The 21,502-nt window shown below is 42.4% G+C and overlaps 1 protein-coding gene across 14 annotated transcripts in view; it reads right to left on the reverse strand.

Annotated features, from left to right (window-relative positions):
- Positions 1-21,502, reverse strand: part of PGAP5 (Per1-like protein PGAP5) — a 79,614-nt gene that overhangs the window by 25,378 nt on the left and 32,734 nt on the right. For 12 of the 14 annotated variants that reach the window (XM_075877825.1, XM_037427851.2, XM_075877818.1 and 9 more), the window contains 4 exons: positions 18,067-18,189; positions 15,314-15,454; positions 1,641-1,771; positions 73-1,560 (listed from right to left, as the gene is read on the reverse strand). In XM_075877825.1, the coding sequence (XP_075733940.1) occupies positions 1,479-1,560; positions 1,641-1,771; positions 15,314-15,454; positions 18,067-18,189 (477 nt within the window). In that variant the 3' untranslated portion in view covers positions 73-1,478. Of the gene's footprint in view, positions 1-72; positions 1,561-1,640; positions 1,772-15,313; positions 15,455-18,066; positions 18,190-21,502 lie in introns of those variants that run through there. The other 2 variants (XM_075877816.1, XM_075877813.1) reach the window with 1 other exon arrangement.

Consider the following 21,502-nt stretch of genomic DNA (forward strand, 5'->3'; position numbering starts at 1 on the left):
TGCTGTCTGTGCTCTCTTCAATGAACTTCATAAGCAGTATTTGATACTAAAGACTTAACAAAGAATGTAATCAAATATTGGTACGTGGCAGCTTTGAGACTAAAGCAAACACAGCCAACAAAGTAATATGCCGACAACGAGTTGAAACATTTGGAAAGACTTTTGTAAGTTGGAGTACCAGCACATAGCAGACAGTGAATAGCTGTTGTGCCACAGCTGATGAATAAACATAGGTAATTTATATTTTGCACATATGCCATTATTTCTTTATGGATCAATGCAGACACATTTTATGGCACCAGAAGAAACTTGATAGAATCTCTGAAAAATTCATTGCAGTATGTAAATCAACACTGTTCTCATCTTGCCACAATGTGCAAGGGCTATCACTTCTGCCAAAAAAAAAATTGTTGAAAGGGATGGTGGAAGAGAAATGTGCTTTTTACAGCGAGTACACTTTGAGTGACTTTAAATATGCAGTGTTTACCACGATTCAAAATTTTATCTTCAAGACAAACCATGAGCTAAAGCTATCAGTCCTGTAAACAGGGTCATTCTTGACGGCCAGAATTGGGTAAGAGGGCAGAAAAAAGTGCATACATTTTGCCAATATGGCCCAAAATGACCAAGCCAACTGAAGCAATAAGTGCTAATAGAGTGTCGCAGCTGATAACAATGAGCCTTTGTTGCAACAGCTCAGTTGCTTGCCACATATAAATGCCTGAAGAGCACTTGCAATGCATGAACCATAAAACAACACATGGCGTGTTTGTGTAGGGTTCGTGTGCTTATGCAGCACTAGGATCAAGAGCTGGCACCCTGAGGAAGAATGGCTTTGATAGTGGAATGCCAATGAAGTGACAATCACAAAGTGAAAAGCAGCATGGCTAGCCACTCTAGCAGGGCTTGAGGAGAGCTCATGACAAAGTGTAAATGAAACAATGAGAAGAGCAGGCTCCAGATTTCTGTGCTAAGTTGTATTCATTCAAGTAAATACATCAATGATAATCTGATCAACATGCAAACAACTTAGCTCTTAGAAGATGGCAAAGTGCAGAGGCTCTCTTGTCCCTTTTTTTCATGGTGTTCACCCTTTTACTTGTGTTTAGATAAGTGCAGCATCATTTTAGCAATCTTAAATTGCCCAGAAATGTTTCAATGTTTCCTTTTGTTATCGTACACACATCTTTTCTCTCTTAAGCCTTTTTATCCTGTTGCTGCTGTCGCTTTCATTTTTGCCAGCCTTTGATTTTGTCTTTTCTCCTTCACCCTTTTCCTTCCTGACCTCATTGCTGTATTGATTAGCTTTGATGCAAAACAACCTCAAATGTTGGATCATGTAACCAACTGATGTTTCCTTAATCAACGAGTCATACAAAAGAAGACTGAAAGAGTAAGTAACACACAGACCCATAGATATCATAGCTTGTATGCTCGCTGCCCTAAATAAATAAATGTTATGAAAAATGAGTCAGCACTCAGCAAACATGTACGCTTCTCACTCGCCATGTGCCTTCTACTTTTACTTTACATAAAATAAAGTGTCTGCATAATACACACCTTGAAAAGGACAAAAAAAACTTGAAATTAATGCAAATGATAAGCACTGCAATACTGAGAAGGGACAAAGTTTATTTTACCAAATTCTTCTCCGACCCCGTAGTGACAGAAGAACCAGCACAACCACTGATGCGATGTACAAAAAGATCACAGTTGTCTCCTTGGGTATATAGCACTTCGACATTGCCATGTCATATGGTGTAAAAACTGCCTGTTAAAAAGAGGGGGGAACAAAGAGGCAGTTCAAGTTTAATCAACATACCATCTTTTACATCAGTAAACACAACAGTCATAACACAGCAATGCAGTATACAATTAACTAATTCTACAGCTTTATTATTCTGCATTAAAAAAAAACATTCATGCAATGCACTTGGTAGATTCGAGCCCAGCTAATCACAGAAAAAGCAGTACTCTGTCAACGTGCCCGGCTGACCCAAGTTTATGACTTAATATGCACAGGAAACCAAGCTGAATTCATCATGCACATGAACCATTAGAATTTCACCAGCTTCAAATATGCATAAGCATCATCAAAAATCAATATCCCCTGAAGTGGAATCATTACAAAAAAAAAAGAAATCCAAGTCTAAATATTCTTACTTTTGTAATTCCTGTACGTAACCCTTGATGCTACAATGGATTTAGAGGTAGAAATTAAAGAAACAAATCAGTCAAAAAGATAATCCGAGTCTATCTGTTGTTGCATTATGCAATTCATGTAATAAATAATAAACCCTGACACAAGCATTGAGAGATAAAAATTTAAATAAATCTGCTAGGAAGATAATCACTGTCTGAAAAGACTGGACTGAATGTGAACCTGCGTTCTGCTTCAACTGCGCTAGTGTATGTACATAAACCTGCAACTAACGTAATAAACTGGCAACTATCTGATGCAACCAACCCATAGTGGTTTCAAACAATAAAAGAAGTGTTTAAAACTTACTTTCAGACACCAAATGACCAGAAATTAGTACTTCTTAGTAGGCACATCCAGAATTTATAGCAAATAAAGAAATAATGCAGTATGGCTGAGTAGTGCAGCAAATGTGTACAGGAGCATTTGTAAACACACTGCTTGATGCCAGCAGCCATGTCTTAAAGGGACACTAAAGGTGAATAGTAAGTCGATGTTGATTGCTGAAATAGCAGTCCAGAAACCTGGTACTAGTGCTACTTTTGTACCAAGGAAGTGCTTATTTTGAAATAAAATCAGGTTTTAGTGGTCCGCATCGCGTTAGCACAGTTCAAATCTATCGCCTGAAAGTGGCTGCCTCACGTCACTGTTGCCGTGCACAATGTTGCCCAGCTTTACTGCACGGCCGCAAACACTAGTAACAGCAGAGTGAAAGTAGCAGGAGCCACAGCAACAACGGCCACTGGACAATTTTTAGCCATGACCTCAGAGATGGTAGGCATGCTTGGTTCAACTGGGCCTTGCTAGATGGCACGACCTGTCCGGTTTAACTAGGGTGCCTCGATGCACGTGCTTCTGCTCAGGGTGCTGCCGCCTTTTGTACTGTTTTCTCCACCATTGTAGTGCCTGCAGCATCTTCGCCCAGCTGTGGGCTCACGTGCCACTTTCTTCGGCCAGGTATGCCTGGATGTCGTGTTCCTCAGTGCAACAACCATTCACGTTAAGCTAGTAAGCCACTTCCTGACCCAGCGAAACCGGTATACAGCGGGAGTGATAGTGGCGGCTGCCGTAACAGACGACACAGATGTCTTCACTCTGAACGGAGGAGCCAGCATCGAGGCACTCTAGGTTTAACCAGAGTAACTGTATATGCTACCTTTAGGTAGTAGAATAGCACATCTGTTTTTCCACTCCGCTAGCAACCATACACTGCGGAAATGCGAGTGCACAGGCCGCATTGCCGAAAGCAGTCGCCGTCCACCAGGAATCTATCAAGTGACTGTCGTGCGCTCGGTAGCTCATTGGCTGCGAACGGGTGCTCTTATTTGCTTCATATTCATGTCCTTAAGCTTTGACAGCAAAGTACTTGTGTGGATTCGGCACCATTTTAGAAAAACATACAGAAATAGTGGGATGCTTCTAGAATCTTTTAGGATGTATATTTTGTGTTTGTGAGTTCTTGCTTATCTTCCATAGCGGCCGCCACTTGACCATGCGGCAGGAGCCGTGCATGTTATTTGGCACTACGCTACTACACCTTGGCGCTTTGCATTTCCGGACAGACTAAAGAAATGCTTTTGGACTCCCATGAAACAGTCCCGAAAGCAGATCTTTCTTGTTTCTGCACCAGTCATTGGCACGCCAGGCACGTCGACTGGTGATCAGTAACACGCTTTGTTGATCGGTAACAGGCTTTAAGCAAGTCGCCTGCAAAAACAGAGCGTGGCTTTGCCGCATAACTATAGTTGCTAACCATGCAAGATGGTGGACCTATGCGCTAATTTTCCCGTAGGGAGCATATACAGTTACTTTAGGTTTAACAAGGCGAAAATAGAGCTTTTGAACCACTCGCGCCTTTCCCCATAGTATGTCCGACGGTTCTTTTTTCCATGAATCAAACAGAAAAAAACAAAAAAACAAACAAGCAGCATTTTATTGTGTCTGTTGATGCATGGAAGGTTTATTTAGTGCAGCTAGTTAGATTACTAGTGGTTAATTGTAAGCGGTATGTCTGATGTCATTGGGATCATTCTGCGAATGTCCCACTCATGACGCATGTGTTGTTGTGCATATACGTTAATTTCTTGGTAAGTAGGGCACTGCTGTTGATAATATTGTCATTTTAGACATTGTCACACATTGAGCTTTCACTCTTACATAAATTCTTATTTGACTTTAGTGTCCCTGTAATGCTAAAAGGCACAGAGCTCTTGACAAAGGAAGTTCCAAACATAAAAACATAAGCACTAGATGTTGTCCAGTGAGAGTTCTACCTGTCTCAGTCCCTGATTTTTTTCAATTAATTCTAAAACTACGCTTCGTTTACCTGCCTCCATGGGGTTTGGTGAGTCATCATCAGTCTCACTGACTAAAGATTCTCAATAATGAAGGGCCCACACATCTGACTGTCCATTTCAAATCTAAGTCCCCCGGTACACAAGTATGGCCATTAGCCCACATATGCACATATGGGGAAGACAGGCTCAAGTTTTTGCAGCGCCGTTCGCTGCCAAAGCTGAGAGAGGGCAAAGCTCCGGTCGCTGCGACGGGCCATGCTTGCTTGGTTTTCCCATTGCACGCACGAAAAACGTGTTCCTTGGGTTTTTATCTAACATTTTGCACGCTATCGGTGCCGCTCGTTCATCATCCTGTAAAGCAGGCACACACTCCAGCTGCATTGTGAGCTGCTACGAAAGTTTAAAAAATGTCGCAGAGCTTCAAACTGCCCGTGAAGTTCTACCCTTTCTAATGCAAGCAGTGCGAGGAGAAAAGGAGTCAGTGGATTATGGCAGTTTGTAGATACTTCCCCGGTCTTGTCACTTCGAAGAATTTTTTGGCGCGCACAGTATTACCAACTATTAACGGGGAGAAACGTAATGGCTGGACTCATACGAAAAGGAAGTGCGTTAGTAAACTGAAGCTACAGCAAATAGTCAACCGCTGTACATTTCGAGATTGGGCACAGGCTTTCCGAGACAACCATTTGAAATGGAAAAGCGGCGGAGCTTGCTAGCTTAATACACCACTGTTAAAATACCGTACCGTGAGCCCTGCAAGTGTTTTATTCACCTGATGGCTGTAGACTTCTCTCCACTATTCAGTGTAAACATATTTATGCTGCGTGTTTTGATGATGATGTTCGAAGTTTTGTGGCGCAAGGGCCATTTCACGGCCAAAGAGCGCCAGTTCATGTTACTAAGAATATGAACAATGATTGTGATAAGCGGCTGTATAAAGGCCATAAAATTCCTCGCGGTAAGGCGGGTAAAAACATACAAGTAATAAAATCATGACCATGCCGTGAAAGGTGTGTGTGGTGAGGATAGATGACAAGAGTTGGTGATTATAAAAAACAATGGTGGATATGAATGGCATTAGCACAAGTGCCTCACTCGTTCATACCCTTGCGTCCAAGGGCCGTGAGGCAAGTGCTTTCTTGTGTAACCGCCGCAGCAAAAAACTCTCTAGAGAGGTCGTGCTACGGAATGCCCGGGTGTATGATATGAAAATTATTAATTTCTTTTAAAAACGCTAACAATGATTTATGACTAAAAAGCGGTTCCCTACCAACGAACATTGCAGGGTGTAAAGGTATATGTTGTCGGTAGGGTAATGTAAAATGTTGTTTTCTTATAGTTTCTAAGTGTTTACACTGGATTAACACGTGAAGGACGGTTAATGGTTCACCACATCTGTCACACAATGGTGGATCGCCACCAGACAAAAGATATGTGTGTGTCGTGTATGTGTGTCCTATCCTGAGTCTCGTTAGTATTACCTCTGTATGACGCGATTTCGATACAGGCAGCCAATGACCAAGGTGTGGCTTAATAACGTGTAGTTTGTTTTGTGTGTGTGTATCCCACTTGCTCTGCCAGTAGTTCCGGAGGTTTCGTTTGAGAGACGGCTTAAGATCAAGGGTCGGGATTGATATGGATGTAATGGCGGTGCTCTCATGGATGGATGCAGCGAGCTGATCCGCCCTCACGTTGCCTTGAATCTCACGGTGCCCTGGCACCCAGCACACTACAACATGTTGTTTGAGTGTGTAGAGTGTGCATAAAGTGGAGTAAAGTGAGACAAGGACTGGGTTTTTGTGTTTTTTAAGAGTGTGCAGAGCCGTTACTACACTGAGGGAGTCTGTATAAATTACTGCTTTTTGTATTTGTAATTGTTTTATGTGTTTAGCTGCCACAAGTATCGCGTAAGCTTCCGCTGTGAAGATACTTGTGCGTGGATGTAGAGGGCCAGCATCCGAAAAGGATGGGCCGACAGCAGCGTAGGACACAGAGGAGTTAGTCTTGGAGGCATCTGTGAAGAACTCAGGACGTGTGTATTTGTGTTGAAGTTCCAAAAAGTATGTTCGGATATGGGCAATAGGTGCATGTTTTGTAACTTCTAGGAAAGACACATCGCAATCTATAGTCTGCCACTGCCACGGTGGCGGGTATGCTACAGGAGCCATTAAACTGTGTTCGAGTGACACTCCAGTGTCCTCAGCTAGACCCTTCAGGCGAACTGAGAAGGGCTGCCTCATCGAAGGCCTGTTTTGAAACAGAGTTGAGCTCGACAAATCATTAATTGTAGAGTATGAGGGGTGCTCCTTGTCTGCTTTCACCTTAAGGAAGTAAACAAAGGACATGTAGGTTCTTTGCAGATGAAGCGACCACTCATTTGACTCAACGTAAAGGCTTTCTACGGGGCTGGTGCGAAAAGCACCTGTAGAAAGTCGGATGCCCAAATGGTGCACGGGGTCCAGCATCTTCAAGGCACTTTGAGTAGCAGACTGATAGACAACGGCCCCATAATCTAAGCGGGTGCGAATGAGGCTTCTATAGAGGTTCATGAGGCATTGCCTATCACTACCCCAAGTAGTACGTGACAACACTTTTAAAACATTCATGGCTTTTAAACATTTCGTTTTTAGATACTTGATGTACGGCACGAAGGACAACTTGTTGTCCAAGATTAGGCCTAAGAGTTTATGCTCGGCTTTGACGGACAGACGTTGCCCGTTCAGTCGAATGTCAGGTTCCGAGTGCATGCCTCTCTTTCGAGAGAACAAAACACACGTGCTTTTTTGTGGGTTCAGTCGGAATCCGTTTTCCTCTGCCCATTTGGAGAGCTTGTTTAAACCTAACTGAACCTGCCGCTCACACAATGCCAGATTGCAAGACCTAAAGCCAAGCTGGACGTCATCGACATATGTGCAATAAAACATATTGCGAGGGATGGTCAAGCGCAAGGAATTCATTTTTATGAGAAAAAGTGTGCAGCTAAGTACACCACCTTGTGGCACGCCTGTTTCCTGAACAAATGTTTGGGAAAGAACCGTGCCCACTCGGACACGGAATGTCCGGTTTGACAGGTAACTTTTGATTATGTGAAACATTCTTCCGCGCACGCCAAGGTGGGAAAGGTCTCTTAGAATTCCGAAACGCCATGTTGTATCATAAGCCTTTTCGATATCGAGGAACACAGAGAGAAAATATTGTTTATGGACGAAGGCGTCTCTGATCTGTGCCTCGATACGAACAAGGTGGTCTGTGGTGGATCTACCTTCTCGAAACCCGCACTGAAATGGGTCGAGCAAATTATTTGTTTCAAGGAAATGTACAAGTCGGCAGTTTATCATTTTTTCGAAGACTTTGCACAAGCAGCTTGTAAGTGCTATAGGCCTATAACTCGAGGGTAAAGAAGGGTCTTTGCCCTCTTTCAAAATGGGAATATTAATAGCCTCTTTCCAGCAGGTAGGGATAGCGCCAGAAAACCAGATAGCATTGTACAAACAAAGTAAGGTTTTTCGTGTTTCGATTGGTAGGTTTTTTAACATTTCATACACCACACGGTCAGAACCTGGGGCAGAAGTACTGCAGGAGTTTAGAGACATTTGCAGCTCAGCTAGACTGAAAGCTTGGTTATATGCCTCGGATCTAGTGCATTTGTGTTCAAGTTTCTGCTTTTCTATTCTTATTCTGTATTTTTGGAAAGTGTCAGTATAGTGGGATGAGCTGGACACCTGTTCGAAGTGTGCACCAAGGAAGTTTGCCTGATCTTCCAAGGTATCACCCCGAGTGTCTACGAGTGGAAGTGTGTGTACTTGTTTTCCTGCTATCCTACCGACCATGTTCCAGACTTTAGCCTCCTGTGTGTATGAATTGATCCCTGACAAAAACTTCTGCCAGCTTTCTCTTCTGGCCTGCCGACGCGTTCTCCTGCCTTGAGACTTTATTTTCTTGAAGGTGTCAAGATTTTCGGCTGTCGGTGAGTTCCGAAGCAGCCTCCAAGCTCTGTTTTGCTGTTTGCGCGCGTTTCGGCATTCAGAGTTCCACCATGGCACACGCCGTTTTCCTGGGTGCCCATTTGTTTGTGGGATGCATTTTGTTGCAGCATCAATCAAAAAAGCTGTGAAGTAGTCGACAGCAACATCAATGCTTAAAGTACATATGTCACTCCAATCTATACGAGCGATGGTATGAAACCGTTCCCAGTCGGCTCTGTTTATGAGCCATTTGGGAACACGGGGTGTACACTCAGTTGCTGTAGTTGTGCTCAAAACTACGGGAAAGTGGTCACTTCCGTACAGATTACTGACGACTTTCCACTGGAGTAGAGGCACAAGAGATGGAGACACTATGCTTAGGTCTATGGAGGAGTAGGTGTTATGTGCGAGATTATAATAGGTTGGTTCTTTTCTATTTAGGAGACATGCGTTCGACGAGAGAAGGAATTGTTCAATCAGTCGACCTCGCGTGTCGCAACAAGAGTCTCCCCATAGCCTGCTATGCGCATTGAAGTCTCCAAGGAGAACATAAGGCTCCGGAAGTTCATCAATTAAAGAGTGTAAATCACGTTTTTGCAGCTGATAGCTAGGAGGGATGTAAATAGTGCAGATTGTGATTAGTTTATCAAAAAGAACCGCTCGAACAGCCACTGCCTCAAGGGATGTTTGGAGTTGTAAGTGTGTGCATGCAATTCCTTGATTCACTATGATGGCAACACCACCGGATGATGTCATGGCATCATCACGGTCCTTTCGAAAAATAACGTATTTGCGAAGAAAATTTGTGTGTTTTGAATTAAGGTGTGTTTCTTGTACACACAGCACTTTTGGTGAGTGTTCGTGTAGGAGTTCTTGGATGTCGTCAAGGTTTCTGAGAAGGCCCCTGACGTTCCATTGTATAATTTGAGTGTTCATGGTGAATGTAAAATAATGCTATGTGTACGAAAAGCGAGTGGCTGTTTAGATGGGGAGTTTGAGTTCATTTAACAGGGCCGTCACCAGGCCCTGTTATTTGCTTTTTTGTTTTCTTGGCGCGCTCCAAGGAGCCACGCCGCTCTTTCGGCACCAAGGGTGCCGACGTTTCCATTGCCTCCTCGGAAGCACTGGATGCCCGCACGTGCGGGCTGTTAGTTTGGATTTTGGGCCTCGCCTGGTGAGGGGAGGCCTTGAGACCCGAAGACTCTGGAGTCTCCGGTCTCTGTTTGGGAGCAGGCGGTGTAGCCTGGGCTACAGCCGCCTTGGGGGCAGGTGCCACAGCCGACGGCTCGCTCTGCGCAGGCCGAAGGGGTGGCGAGGGCTGGTGCGGCGTCGCCCCCTGACGCGCCGCATCAGCATATGTTGCGCCGTAAAATGGCGACACTCTTCGTCTTGCTTCTTTAAATGTGATGTTTTCTTTGACTTTAAGAGTGATTATTTCTTTTTCTTTCTTCCAGTTAGGACACGAACGCGAATACGCGGCGTGTTCCCCGTCACAATTCACGCAGTGAGGCGTAGTAACACAGTTATCAGATGGGTGGCCGTGGCTACCACATCTTGCACAAGTTTCCCGACCCCGGCAGTTCTGCGAGCCATGACCAAATCGTTGACATTTATAACACCGTCTTGGATTGGGAATGTAGGGACGGACAGAGAGTTTGATGTATCCTGTGTCTATAGATGAAGGCAGTGTGCTAGATGCGAAGGTGAGTATTAAATGTTTGGTAGGTATTTCTTTGTTGTCTTGTCTGATGACGATTCGTTTCACATCTGTGACATTTTGCTCTTTCCACCCTTCAAGCAGTTCCTGTTCAGACATTTCAAGAAGGTCTGCTTCTGAAACAACTCCGCGTGAGGTGTTCATTGATCTATGAGGTGAAATAGATACTGGGATATTACCAAATGCTACGAGACTGCCAAGTTTTTCATAGTGGTGTTTTTCAGGGAGCTCGAGGAGAAGGTCTCCGCTAGCCATCTTTGTAACCTTGTATCCTGGGCCCAAGACCTTTGTCAGGGATTTAGCAACAAGAAATGGAGATATTGCTCTGGCTTGTTTTGTTGGGTTTTCGCTGTGCACAACATGGAATTTGGGAAAGCATTGTCTGGGTTGGCTGAAAATTGATATGTCATCGGTGCGTCCCCTCTTAGGCGGGAGACGATCTAGGAGACGAGGAAATGCAGGTGTTCCCATAGTAGTGTATTTTTTGTTCGGCAGCAATGGCGACCACCCACCATGGAGTCCAACCAGGGGACGCTGAAGCACTTAATAGCATAAGGCTGCAGACGCCAGCCGTACATTGCCACTATAACCAAATATAACTACTCAAGGTTGAGTAATTACACAAGGTTAACCCTTGCCGCCATGAAAAATCGGAAGTAAATGGAAGAGAGAAGAAGACAGGACAGATTTAAAGACGAGAAAAGACTAAGATGTAGGAAGAGAGAGATAGGAAAAGGCAACTGCCGATTTCCCCTGGGTGGGTCAGCCCAGGGGTGCCGTCTACGTGAAGCCGGGGCCAAAGAGGTGTGTTGCCTCTGCTGGGGGGCCTTCAAGGTCCAATCACCCAGCTTTGGCTCAACCCCCAGGATCCCCTTTTCCCCGGACACGGCAAAGCCACTCACGGCTAGGCGTGGGAGGGAGTAGAAACTCCCCAGTTAGCTCGGGTCCGTGGTGTCGCTACACACCAAACGCCTACTTGCGCAGGCGCCCCTGCGGGCATGCTGCGTGTTTTCTCTGAGCGTTCATACGTATACAAGTCAAGCAAGCAACACCCACCGATAAGTTACCGTATTTACTCTCATTATCCTCACACTTTTTTTGCGGGAAAACCGATGAAAAGTTGGGGGGTGCGAGAATTACGCGGGGAAAACTTTCAACGAAAACGTACAGAGGGAAAAAGAAAATGAAGTGGCCGCAAATCGGGATTCTCACACCAACAACTAACAGCAAGCTTTAAAAAGTACTAATTAAAACTTACCTCAACAATAAAAGCAGTGGTTCAACACAAGACAAGATTTAATTGAGACACAAAAAGTGGAAGCAAATAGGCGAGAATTAGAATACCATACGCAAAGCTTGCGGACGTTGCGGGCGTAGCGGCAGCGTTCGTCGCTCAACAGAAGCCCTCAAAAGGTAAGCGTGGGACGTCAGTATTGGGCTGATGGCTATTTAACAGAATTGTCCGCAGTTTCTTTCTTAAGAAATAAAGTTTACCATCAATCCTAAGGGCCTACCGGCGGCCCTGTTGCCGTTCTTTAGTGCATTATCTATCACTTGCAACTTGAAAACAGCCGTACAGCTTCAGTATCGCCTCATAACTTGACAAGGTTACCGATGCAACATACAAAACACGCTGCAAGGCGCACTGGCCACTTCGGCTTGGCTTGAGTTGGATTGAATCTATGTGCAATAGTAGGCTTGATGCTTAAGAGATGGCGCCAGATGATGTGTGCTATCATCATCAGTGGCTGGAAAGAGCACACGACATTATTGCAGCAGTTTTCGGGGGTGCGATAACTACTCGAGGAAAAACAGAAATCATATTTCTGTTGCGCAATGTGGGGGGTGCGAGAATTGTGCAAGTGCAAGGATTACGCGAGTAAATACGGTAACAGGCTGAGGTGTCGCGATGCTAGGATCGAAGTCACGAGTCCGATTCCCGTATACACCAGATGCATTTCCATGAGAGCGAAAAGTAGTAATACTACATGTGCTTAGATTTAGATGCAAGAATAGCAGACAGTGTTTGAGGATTGCATATTTCAAGCGTATTGTGGGATTACACTCAATGTAAAGAGAAGTGGCGCTCTGTGTGTGTGCACCCTCTGTCCACTGTTGTCGTCGCACCTTACACTTCAAATAGATTTAGGTGCACATTAAAAAGAAACCTCAGGTGGCCAGAAATAATCTGGAGTCTGGCCCCACAGCGTGCTTCCTTATGATATGCTTTCGGCACGTAAAAATATTATATCCTTGCATGCCACGGGCGATATACAGCTGCCACTATGAAAACGAGTTGAACAAAAAATCAAGGTGGCAACAAAATTTTTGATCGTGTCCCGAAATTACACGCGGTTATCAGGAGCAAATCTCGACATAACCAAAAGCATGCTCAATCCTAATGGTTATTGTACAACATGACGAAGACCAAACTTGTCAAAAGGTTGTCAAAACAACCAAAGCGACATTCGAATCAGTGAACATGCTGTGTGATCAAAGGCATGCATATTATCCAAAATGAAACATGCGCTGCAGGTAACATGCATGGTCGAAGTGGGCATAAAATACTTTTTTGTACGCATCATTATGCTTTCAAAGAAGTTGTAAAAAAAGTCCAAGGTGGCATTGAGCTCACGATACAACGTTAACATCCGATGAAAACCTCGGCAAAAGTGAAACTCTTATGAAACTGAACACTGCGCAGTGCAGCGGTGCCAGCAACTCAACAGGGCAGACGTAAGTTTGGGCTCTTCACACTCAACTCCTAATAAATTTATAGTCATGCAACAAACTTGGCATCTAAGCAATTAAAATCCGAACGCTACTATATTAAACGCACACGAAATCGTGGTGGTGGTTTGCCGACAGCTCCGAAAAGGCACAACTGCCACAGCAAATGCGTGCTTTACCGGTAACATACATATAGAATTTGCACCGCCACTTCATTTTTTATGTCATAGAAAGGCAGCTATTCACCATCGACGTGCATATTGCACTCGTTCAAAGACATTGTGCTTGGTCCCGCAAAAGTTACCTATGAATCGCTTTCTATTCTGGTGAAATTCACACCGTCAAAATGTTTTTACAATCTTTTTGAACCTTCGGAGCAAGTCCAGGTGACACAGCACATGCACAGCAACCAGATAACAGTGGGTGCAGAGCACGTGAACGTGCTGAGAGAGCGCAGGCAGAATGTGGGAGCGGAATATCGAGCAATCGGTTTTCCCTAAAAAGGCGGCAAAACGCGCGCGGAGCAGCGCCCCCCTGGTTGAGAGGCCTATAGAGGGAGAGGCTTACATTCTTACGAGTTTCGCTTTTACAAGCTAGCATTTTGACACACTTGGCCCATAAGCTACATCGCGCAGCAAATATATACTCAAAGTAAAAGTGCATGCCTTCTTAGTTGACAATAAAAATAGAAATTTCAACACGAAGAAGGCCAAACTCAGATTCTAAAGTTTACTTATTTCAAAGGAAGGAAACGTATATAAGCTCAGAAAACTTTGAATATTACATTTGAGTAGCTTGATATACAATTAGTTTTTGCAAGGTGCTTTCAACACTAAAAATATTCAAATACCACAAAACTTCACAAGAAACATTTAAATCAACATAAAGAATAACATACCTGAGCTGAATTTCACCAAGTGTGATGCACAAATATAAAAATGAGTTTCGGTTGCCTATCCTCCCTCTTCACCGTGCCACTTCCCTCTACAATTTCAGTAGTGCACTTTTGCAAATGTTGCGATAGCATTCAAGTATAGTGGCCAAAGAACACCAGAGTAAACAAGGTAGCGTACATTGTTGCAACAGAGTGCCAAAAATATCCTGAATAAAACCAGTGAAACAAATGGGGAGCCATTACAAAATTAGAGGAACATAGCCTAATTCTGAGCTATTCTCAGATGAAACTCCTGCAATGAACCTCATACCGACTAGTTGCCTTTACTCCTTTCAAAGGAAGCTTGCTTAGAAGACTAAACTATGACAACAAGGTTAACAGATCACCACGAGTGTGTCGAGTAGGAAAAACATCCTCGCTTTTCCACAAATTTATTTCACGAACTTTGTTAAATCGTATATAGTGGAATAGCTACGTTATTATGAGTTCATGACAACATTGAACCCTGCCAAAAAATAGAAATTCCTTTGTCAAAAGAGAAACTTATTAAAATCCGGTTTTGTAAGGTGGAGTTTCGACTGTAGTACGGTACATAGTATTTATATTTATAGGTAAATTCACAACACTTTCTTCGTCATCCTAAAATTTGGTTCAAATGTAGTTCCACACATTTGCAGAACTTTTTCTTGCATGTAACTGCAAGAACTACTGGACAGTTGCAGAAATTTTCATAAATTATTATTTGTGCATTAAGGCTCATTTCTCCAGGAGCCATCAACTCCTGCTCTAAATATTACACCGATTTGTTTTGGCTGCATTTGAAGTATATGCATGTGCAAAGAGATTTTGCAACTTTCTGTGCTTTAATAATATAGATACACTTTTTTTTGTAAGCTCTGCATCGTGCAAGAAGCATTTAGAAAATGATTTTGCATAGCATGAGTCACAATCATTCTGAAACATGCACGCAGTAGAACTACTACTGTATAGGGTACCATCATGAGTCTCAGTTGAGTCGCAGTTTACTTCATAGTTGCTACAGAAATTCTTAGATAGGACAAACAAAAACTATAATTGGTTGTCAAGAGCTGGATGAATTAAGCCAGTAAAGCTTATTTCATGCATCTAACATGCACAACCACAAAGTATCAAAAGAAGCTCTACATCAGTAACCTTACAAATATCAGTATACAAATGTACATCATAGGAGAAAAAAAAAGCCATTTCCTCCCAAGAACAGATGTTTTATAAGCACTGAAATCTTTCAAAAGAAAGTAGCAGGGACTCTTAAAGGACGGTAACGCTCAACTGCTTATTATGCCTTAGCACAAGAACATATGTTAGGAGGAAATGTGTGAAGAATTTTAGGCTAACTTTTTTCACAAAAAGGAATTTGCTCTAAACGTGACTCTTGGGTAAACTGTCACCTTGTGCAACCAGCAGATTTCAATTTCAATGCGAGTGAAAGGTAAAACATGAATGCACCATAAAGAGATTGAGATTCCTTACAAGTGCAAAGCTGGGGTTTCGCTTGTTTCTCCAGCTTATTGATGGAAGTGTCCATTCAGGTATGGTTTTACGGTGCATTGTCAAACAGCCATGATGGGTGTGGCCAGTAAAAACAGCACGGGGATTCAAGCTATCCAGAAGCTAGATGAATTGCATGAAAAAGAAATGGCAAAATTAGAATTTCATATGATAAAGCTTAGCAAAAATATATAAAACATGACCATAGGAATGATAATTAAACATATACAAAGAAAGTACTGAGAAGCTTTTGTGATGGCACAGTTCAGAAGTAATATACCAGATACAATGAATAGCAAAGACCAACAAGTGAAAAGAAGGTGAGACGGTTCTTCTTCTTCTTCTTCGGCGGTGGCAGCCACCGCGGCGTAGGCGGCAGACTACACCCACTGCAGAGCAAAGACCTTCTTCTCCTTCTCCTCCTTCTTCTCCTCCTCCTTCTTCTTCTCCTTCTTCTTCTTCTTCTTCGGCGGTGGCAGCCACCGCGTAGGGGGCGGACTACACCCACTGTAGAGCAAAGACCTCTTCCATGTTCTGCCAATCAACCCTGTCCTGTGCTTGCTGCTACCATGTCACACCTGTGAACTTCTTAAAACGTTTTGCCTACCCTTCAGAACAATGCAGCGAGTAACGGAAAGAAAAATGATAGGTGTAACCTCAAGAGACCAAAAGAGAGCAGAGTGTGTGTGTGTCCTTTCTTTGTGTATTCGTATTCAGTGCGCTCTTACCCTTCTTAAACATGGAATACCAAAATGCCCACCTTTCCACCTTGGAGAGTGTTGAGGACATGGCAGGGCACGTACATAAGCAGGATAACTGCTGCTAATTAAGTGTAACTAAGTGGATTCCAAGAGAAGGAAAACACGTGAGAGGAAGACAAAAGTTAGATTTCCTTTACAACAAAGTAATTTATATATTTATACAGAATGCAACCCTACTCTGGGATAATTAAATACAGGCAGAATATTTATTACATGTTTTGAAGTCGAGCCATAGTAGAGTGACTCCTGCAAGGCCATGCAAAAAATGTACAATGTTGCCTATTAAATTTTTACAGTATGCAGAACTACTTGTGATCCAGGAGCTATGGACAATGCATAGTGTTTTAAAGCACCTTATGTAACTGAAGGGTTTGAAATTTGGGCTAGTTTGTACCGATGCATGACGAATTGAAGGTAGCATCAAACAACAAATACAAAGATTAATGAGATCAAACAGACAATCATGCCAAAGAAAGTATAGGGGATTTTATACTATGATGTAAATGTATATTAAATTTGAGGACAGAAAAGTGAATGAAAATATAACTTGCCATAGGCAGGGACCGAACCTGCAACCTTCGAATAACGCGTCCAATACCCTGCCAACTGAGCTACCATGGCGGCTATCCCCGCATCCACTTTATTGAGTATACATGTGAATTAAACTTGGGAGCGTCAATCAGCGCTACCTGTAGCCATAACAGCAAGTAGGAACACGTTTTCTGCCTGTTTTGGCGTCCCATAGCACGTGATCTTATTACGAGCTGGCAGCTGACCAATATTCCCTTGCATACTGCCTGAAGGCCCCAAGTCTGCCAGAACGAGGCCCTCGCTATGAATGAAGGAAAGAAGTGAACACTTATGGGATCATTTTTTTTTCTTTAGACACAATATTGATGAGATCTAACAGACAATAGGTCCCTGCCCACGGCAAGTTATCTCTTCATCCACTTTTCTTTCTTCACATTGACCTTACAACTACCTCATATAATATGCACTACTTTCTTTAGCGTGATTGACTGTTAGATACGTTTATTTTTTCTTACATTGAAGTTATGTGCCTTTGATTGCTGTATCGGTATCTGCCGATAACTGTGGTTACAAATCCATATGGCAGCACCCATGCAGACCCGACCAATCGCTTCAATCCGTACTCCCACCTGATATTGACCCATTGCACTGGCAGTAACAAATAAATGGTGTAATAAGCCATCACTTTATGGCATCTCATGCTGAGGACAAAGCATCAGATGCACTTTGCCGTTATATGCAAGATAAACTGTTTGTTTAGCCATGCCTGCTACGCTTAATGCACTGACAATTTGAAAATGGTTCTTAGAATGAGCGCAATATAGTCACAAATACATTGCTGTCAAAGCATCACCACATTATTCTGAAGAAAATACAAGCATCAGTTAGCAATACAGTATACGAGTTATACAGCGCACAATGACGACTTGACTAATTAGAGGGAGAGGGCCCCAGCTGCAATGGGTGCTGCCGTTTTTTTTTTTTTTTTTTGGCACTACTGTCTGGTCGCTTTACTTGCCTTACGCGTGTGAGCAAATGCCAGGAAGATACCGAGCAGACGATGTGATGCAGAAGAAAACATGTGGAGGGGCTAATCACCCTTCCTATTGGCTGAGAGGCCCTGTAGCCTTCACAGTGCTGAAAGGAACTTCCGAGATAATTGCTGCTGGTATGTATACAGCAGTGACAGTCTATGAAACTGTCTGATAATGCATACTAGAACAAGGAGCATGTTTAGATCAGTCTCCATGATTCACACTAGCACTAACTTCTAAACATAATGCTATATAATACTAATTCTTTTCACTTTAAATTAAAATTCTCCAAAGAATATACAGGAGTCAGGTATGGCTTTTGGCCCTTGGCAAGCAATGATAATCAATTTTTTTAGTTACTGTACCACTTACATATTCAAATGATATAGATAAACTGATCAAATCTTACCATTGATGTTGCTTCTCGTGACAAGCACTCCCAGTTTTCACGAAACAACTGTTCCTTTTCTGCTGCAGGTGCAGCATCTGGTTCTAAACAAGCACTGTCAGAGCTCCTATACAAAGGAAAGTGCTGCAAGAAGTAAACTTTAATAAGATCCAAGCTGAGCTTATGATGGCAATTTAATGAAAAGCCAAGCTTCTGTTTACATTTTATTTGTTCAATGTTCCTTAACTAAATCATCAAATACTGTCATTAGTAAAAAGTAAGCATTTCATTTATAGTGTTCAGCATGCCACAGATACTCTGGGTCTGTAGGGCCTTTAAAACAGAAGAGTCTGAATACTTTACTAGCCAGAGGTCATTAAACAGAATTTACATCTATAAACCCTCAATCTAAGTACATGAATGTTTTCGTAATTCACCTGAATCCCAATGCAGCCCCCACAAAAATCAGTTGAACTAATGGTCTCCTGCCCAGCAGCACAAAGCAAAAGCCGTATCCACAGCCACATTGCCAAGTAGTGGAAACTACTAATGATTCACATGTTATGGAAGTTACAAGCAAATACATCTTCAGCAGAATCTGTCCACAAAGTGCGCCATTTGAAGAAATATATACTAAGACACAGACCGAATTCAGGCAAAAAATAGAGTCGTGAGCAAACAACTACGTGATTCCATGGGAAAGGGCGTAACAAACCGGCTGAGCTTTATGTAAAGCCACAAAAAGTTGCCCTGAACAGCAAAGGCATGCTTTGCAACTGTGCTGGCTGAATTCATGCAAATGTGAATGACCTACAACATGCATGAATGGCTAGACCTCATCATGATTGCTTTTACTGCCCAAATTAGCCATTTCACAAACGAGTTTCCAGATTTTCTGCCCATTACAGGTTGCTAGTTCTACATTAACAACAGTACACATTTACTAGCTGCTTCTGCCATTTTTGAACAAGAATAACAAAGCTATGCTGCAAAAGGAAAAAAAAAAAAAGCTTGCAGGCTAGTGAGAGGCCTATACATTACAACAAATTGAACTATCACATCAGGTTAAAAGCTTTTTGTAATCTAGCCTTCTTTAAAGGTGATGGATAAAGCAAGCCATTGCTCCCTTTTCTTTTATCATGCCTACCCAGTTTTTCAGGAATATTTTGAAACTCTCTGCACTGTTACAGTACTGATGAAAAGTGCACCAGACATTTATTGATACGCACACTTTTTTTTAATACATTCCAAATTCAGAAAAGTGCAGGCTTTTCTGTTATTCTCATTTTTTAAAGTCAATCTCATTTTTAAAAAGTGTATTTCTGAATAGAAGATAAGGTAGCAAATAAAAAATAATAATAAAACATTTTCAAATCGCCACATAGTTGCAAGTGCCCCACTTTTTAACCCTTTCACTACTGTTCATGAGCATAATCGTGATATTTTGGGCCAAAATGCCCGATGACGACTATCCTTGTCAACCAGAAAAATTGATCCCATATGGAACCGATAGCGGCTATAGGGAATAATCGGGAGGATTGGGACACATTTCACAATTGCATATTTAGTTTTTAGACCTTGAACGCAGAACGCTTTTTGTTTGATTGATTATAATACAGGTCTAAACAAGCTGTAAAACATCTGAGATGCACTGGTTCCTACGGCTCCTGGTGCAGCTATAAAAGTATAGTTTCTAATGGCTAAAACCTGTCCCATTCACGTGCCTCTGTGGGTAAAGTGGGACATTACTTGGGAGGAGTGAAACGTGTGTAACGCAATGGTTCAAGTGTCTTCAATTACCATTACAAGCGAACAGTTCAATATAAAATATTAAATAGGGTCCACAAACATTGCTACACCGATATTTTTTTTTTAGAACGGTAGCTTAATCACAATATCCGCAATCGATAAAGTCCCCACATGATTCTTAGAAATAGAGATGAACTGAGAGTATTTTTCTTTGTTCTGCAGTAACTGCACACCTACGTAAAGTGTATTATTGCTTTTGACTCTAGCCATGTGATGAATGCCATTTTTTTTTTTTTACTGAAACTGACAAGAAAAAAATCCCCTTTTGTCACTTCATTATACATGTTGATTAGGGCAACTGATGTCACAAATGTCATGCCAGTCATTATCAAAACTTGACATGTTGTTGTCAGACTTGTCAAAGGTAACAGTTTCGTTGAAGAACAGCAATCTTTCAGCAAACACATTTCTGTTTTGGATGCGCTGTGGCGGCAGTATTGACGGCGCTCCTTTTTCAAGACTGTCGTGCTAACCTCTATGAATTCTTGTTCAATCATATGCTTCCCCAATGTGCATGTAAGAACTTTTGTCTTACACCTTCTATTTCGCACTGTATAATACAGTGTGGCAGCAGGATAGAGATCAATAGGACAGGGTCCCGTTACTCCCTCACCTCAACTGTCTCATTTCTCTCAAACTACATTTCTTAAAGTAAACAACATTCAGCGGCCGCAGTTCAAGTGTACTAATGCCCAAACATTTTCTTTCAAAAAATACAGCGCTGATGTGTGTTTTCAGAGAAAAAGTGCTATTCGAGTCCACAAAGCGGCTGAACACTGAGAGTGTTGCAACTGTGCCAGCAGAAACTTACTTCGGACACATGAAAAAGGAGACTTCCAGTTACAGAAAGCTCCATTCGCCTAAGACGCTCGCCATTACATCCATGCCATCAGTCTGTTAGCACCATTTCATGAGCCGTCGTCTAATGTCTTTGAAATAACTGCTGGAGACAGAGACGCTTTGTCCCATTCCTCCAGCTGTAGTAAACCTCCAGACTCTCCCTTAGTTGTCATAGTAGTGCTCTTTGATGCTGCATGGCCACTCATGTCCATGTTGCGATATTTGTATCTTGGCTTTTGTTTTTTTGCCGTCTTTCATTGTATTGCCATAATATGAAGGTGCCTTTCAGATCTTTTTTTTTCTTATGCAATTAGTGAAATAAAAACACACCATTGAATTGAAAGAATGGTACTACGCCCTTTAAAAAAGCTTTACAAATTGAGCACAAAATTTTTTTGGCAAATTTGTCCCAACTTTCTTCCTTTTTTATGGTAGCAAAAAGGTTAAAGCTAACACACACTGTACTTTATAGCTTATATTCATTCACGGGAAAACCTAACAGAATCGCTAGTGCCACAACCCTCGAGTTATCTTGCAGAGTAGAGTTAATTAGAAAAAACTTTGGATCTTGGCCTACTTACAGGTTAAAAAAAAAAACATGATTTGATCCACTAGAAGCCTTTTGCACAAAAGTACCAGCACATTGAAAAATTGGCGAGATAACTGGTGCAGCTGCTTGAGCTGATAGCTCATGTACCGCTAGAAGATGCCATGATGCTTTCTTTTTTTTTTTTTTTATACACAAATAAATTATGATGGGTAAGGGACAGAACAGACTGGGGTGCCTAATTTTTTTTTCATTACCTTA

This window comes from Rhipicephalus microplus, chromosome X (assembly GCF_043290135.1).
Source record: "Rhipicephalus microplus isolate Deutch F79 chromosome X, USDA_Rmic, whole genome shotgun sequence".
Classification (NCBI taxonomy): domain Eukaryota; kingdom Metazoa; phylum Arthropoda; class Arachnida; order Ixodida; family Ixodidae; genus Rhipicephalus; species Rhipicephalus microplus.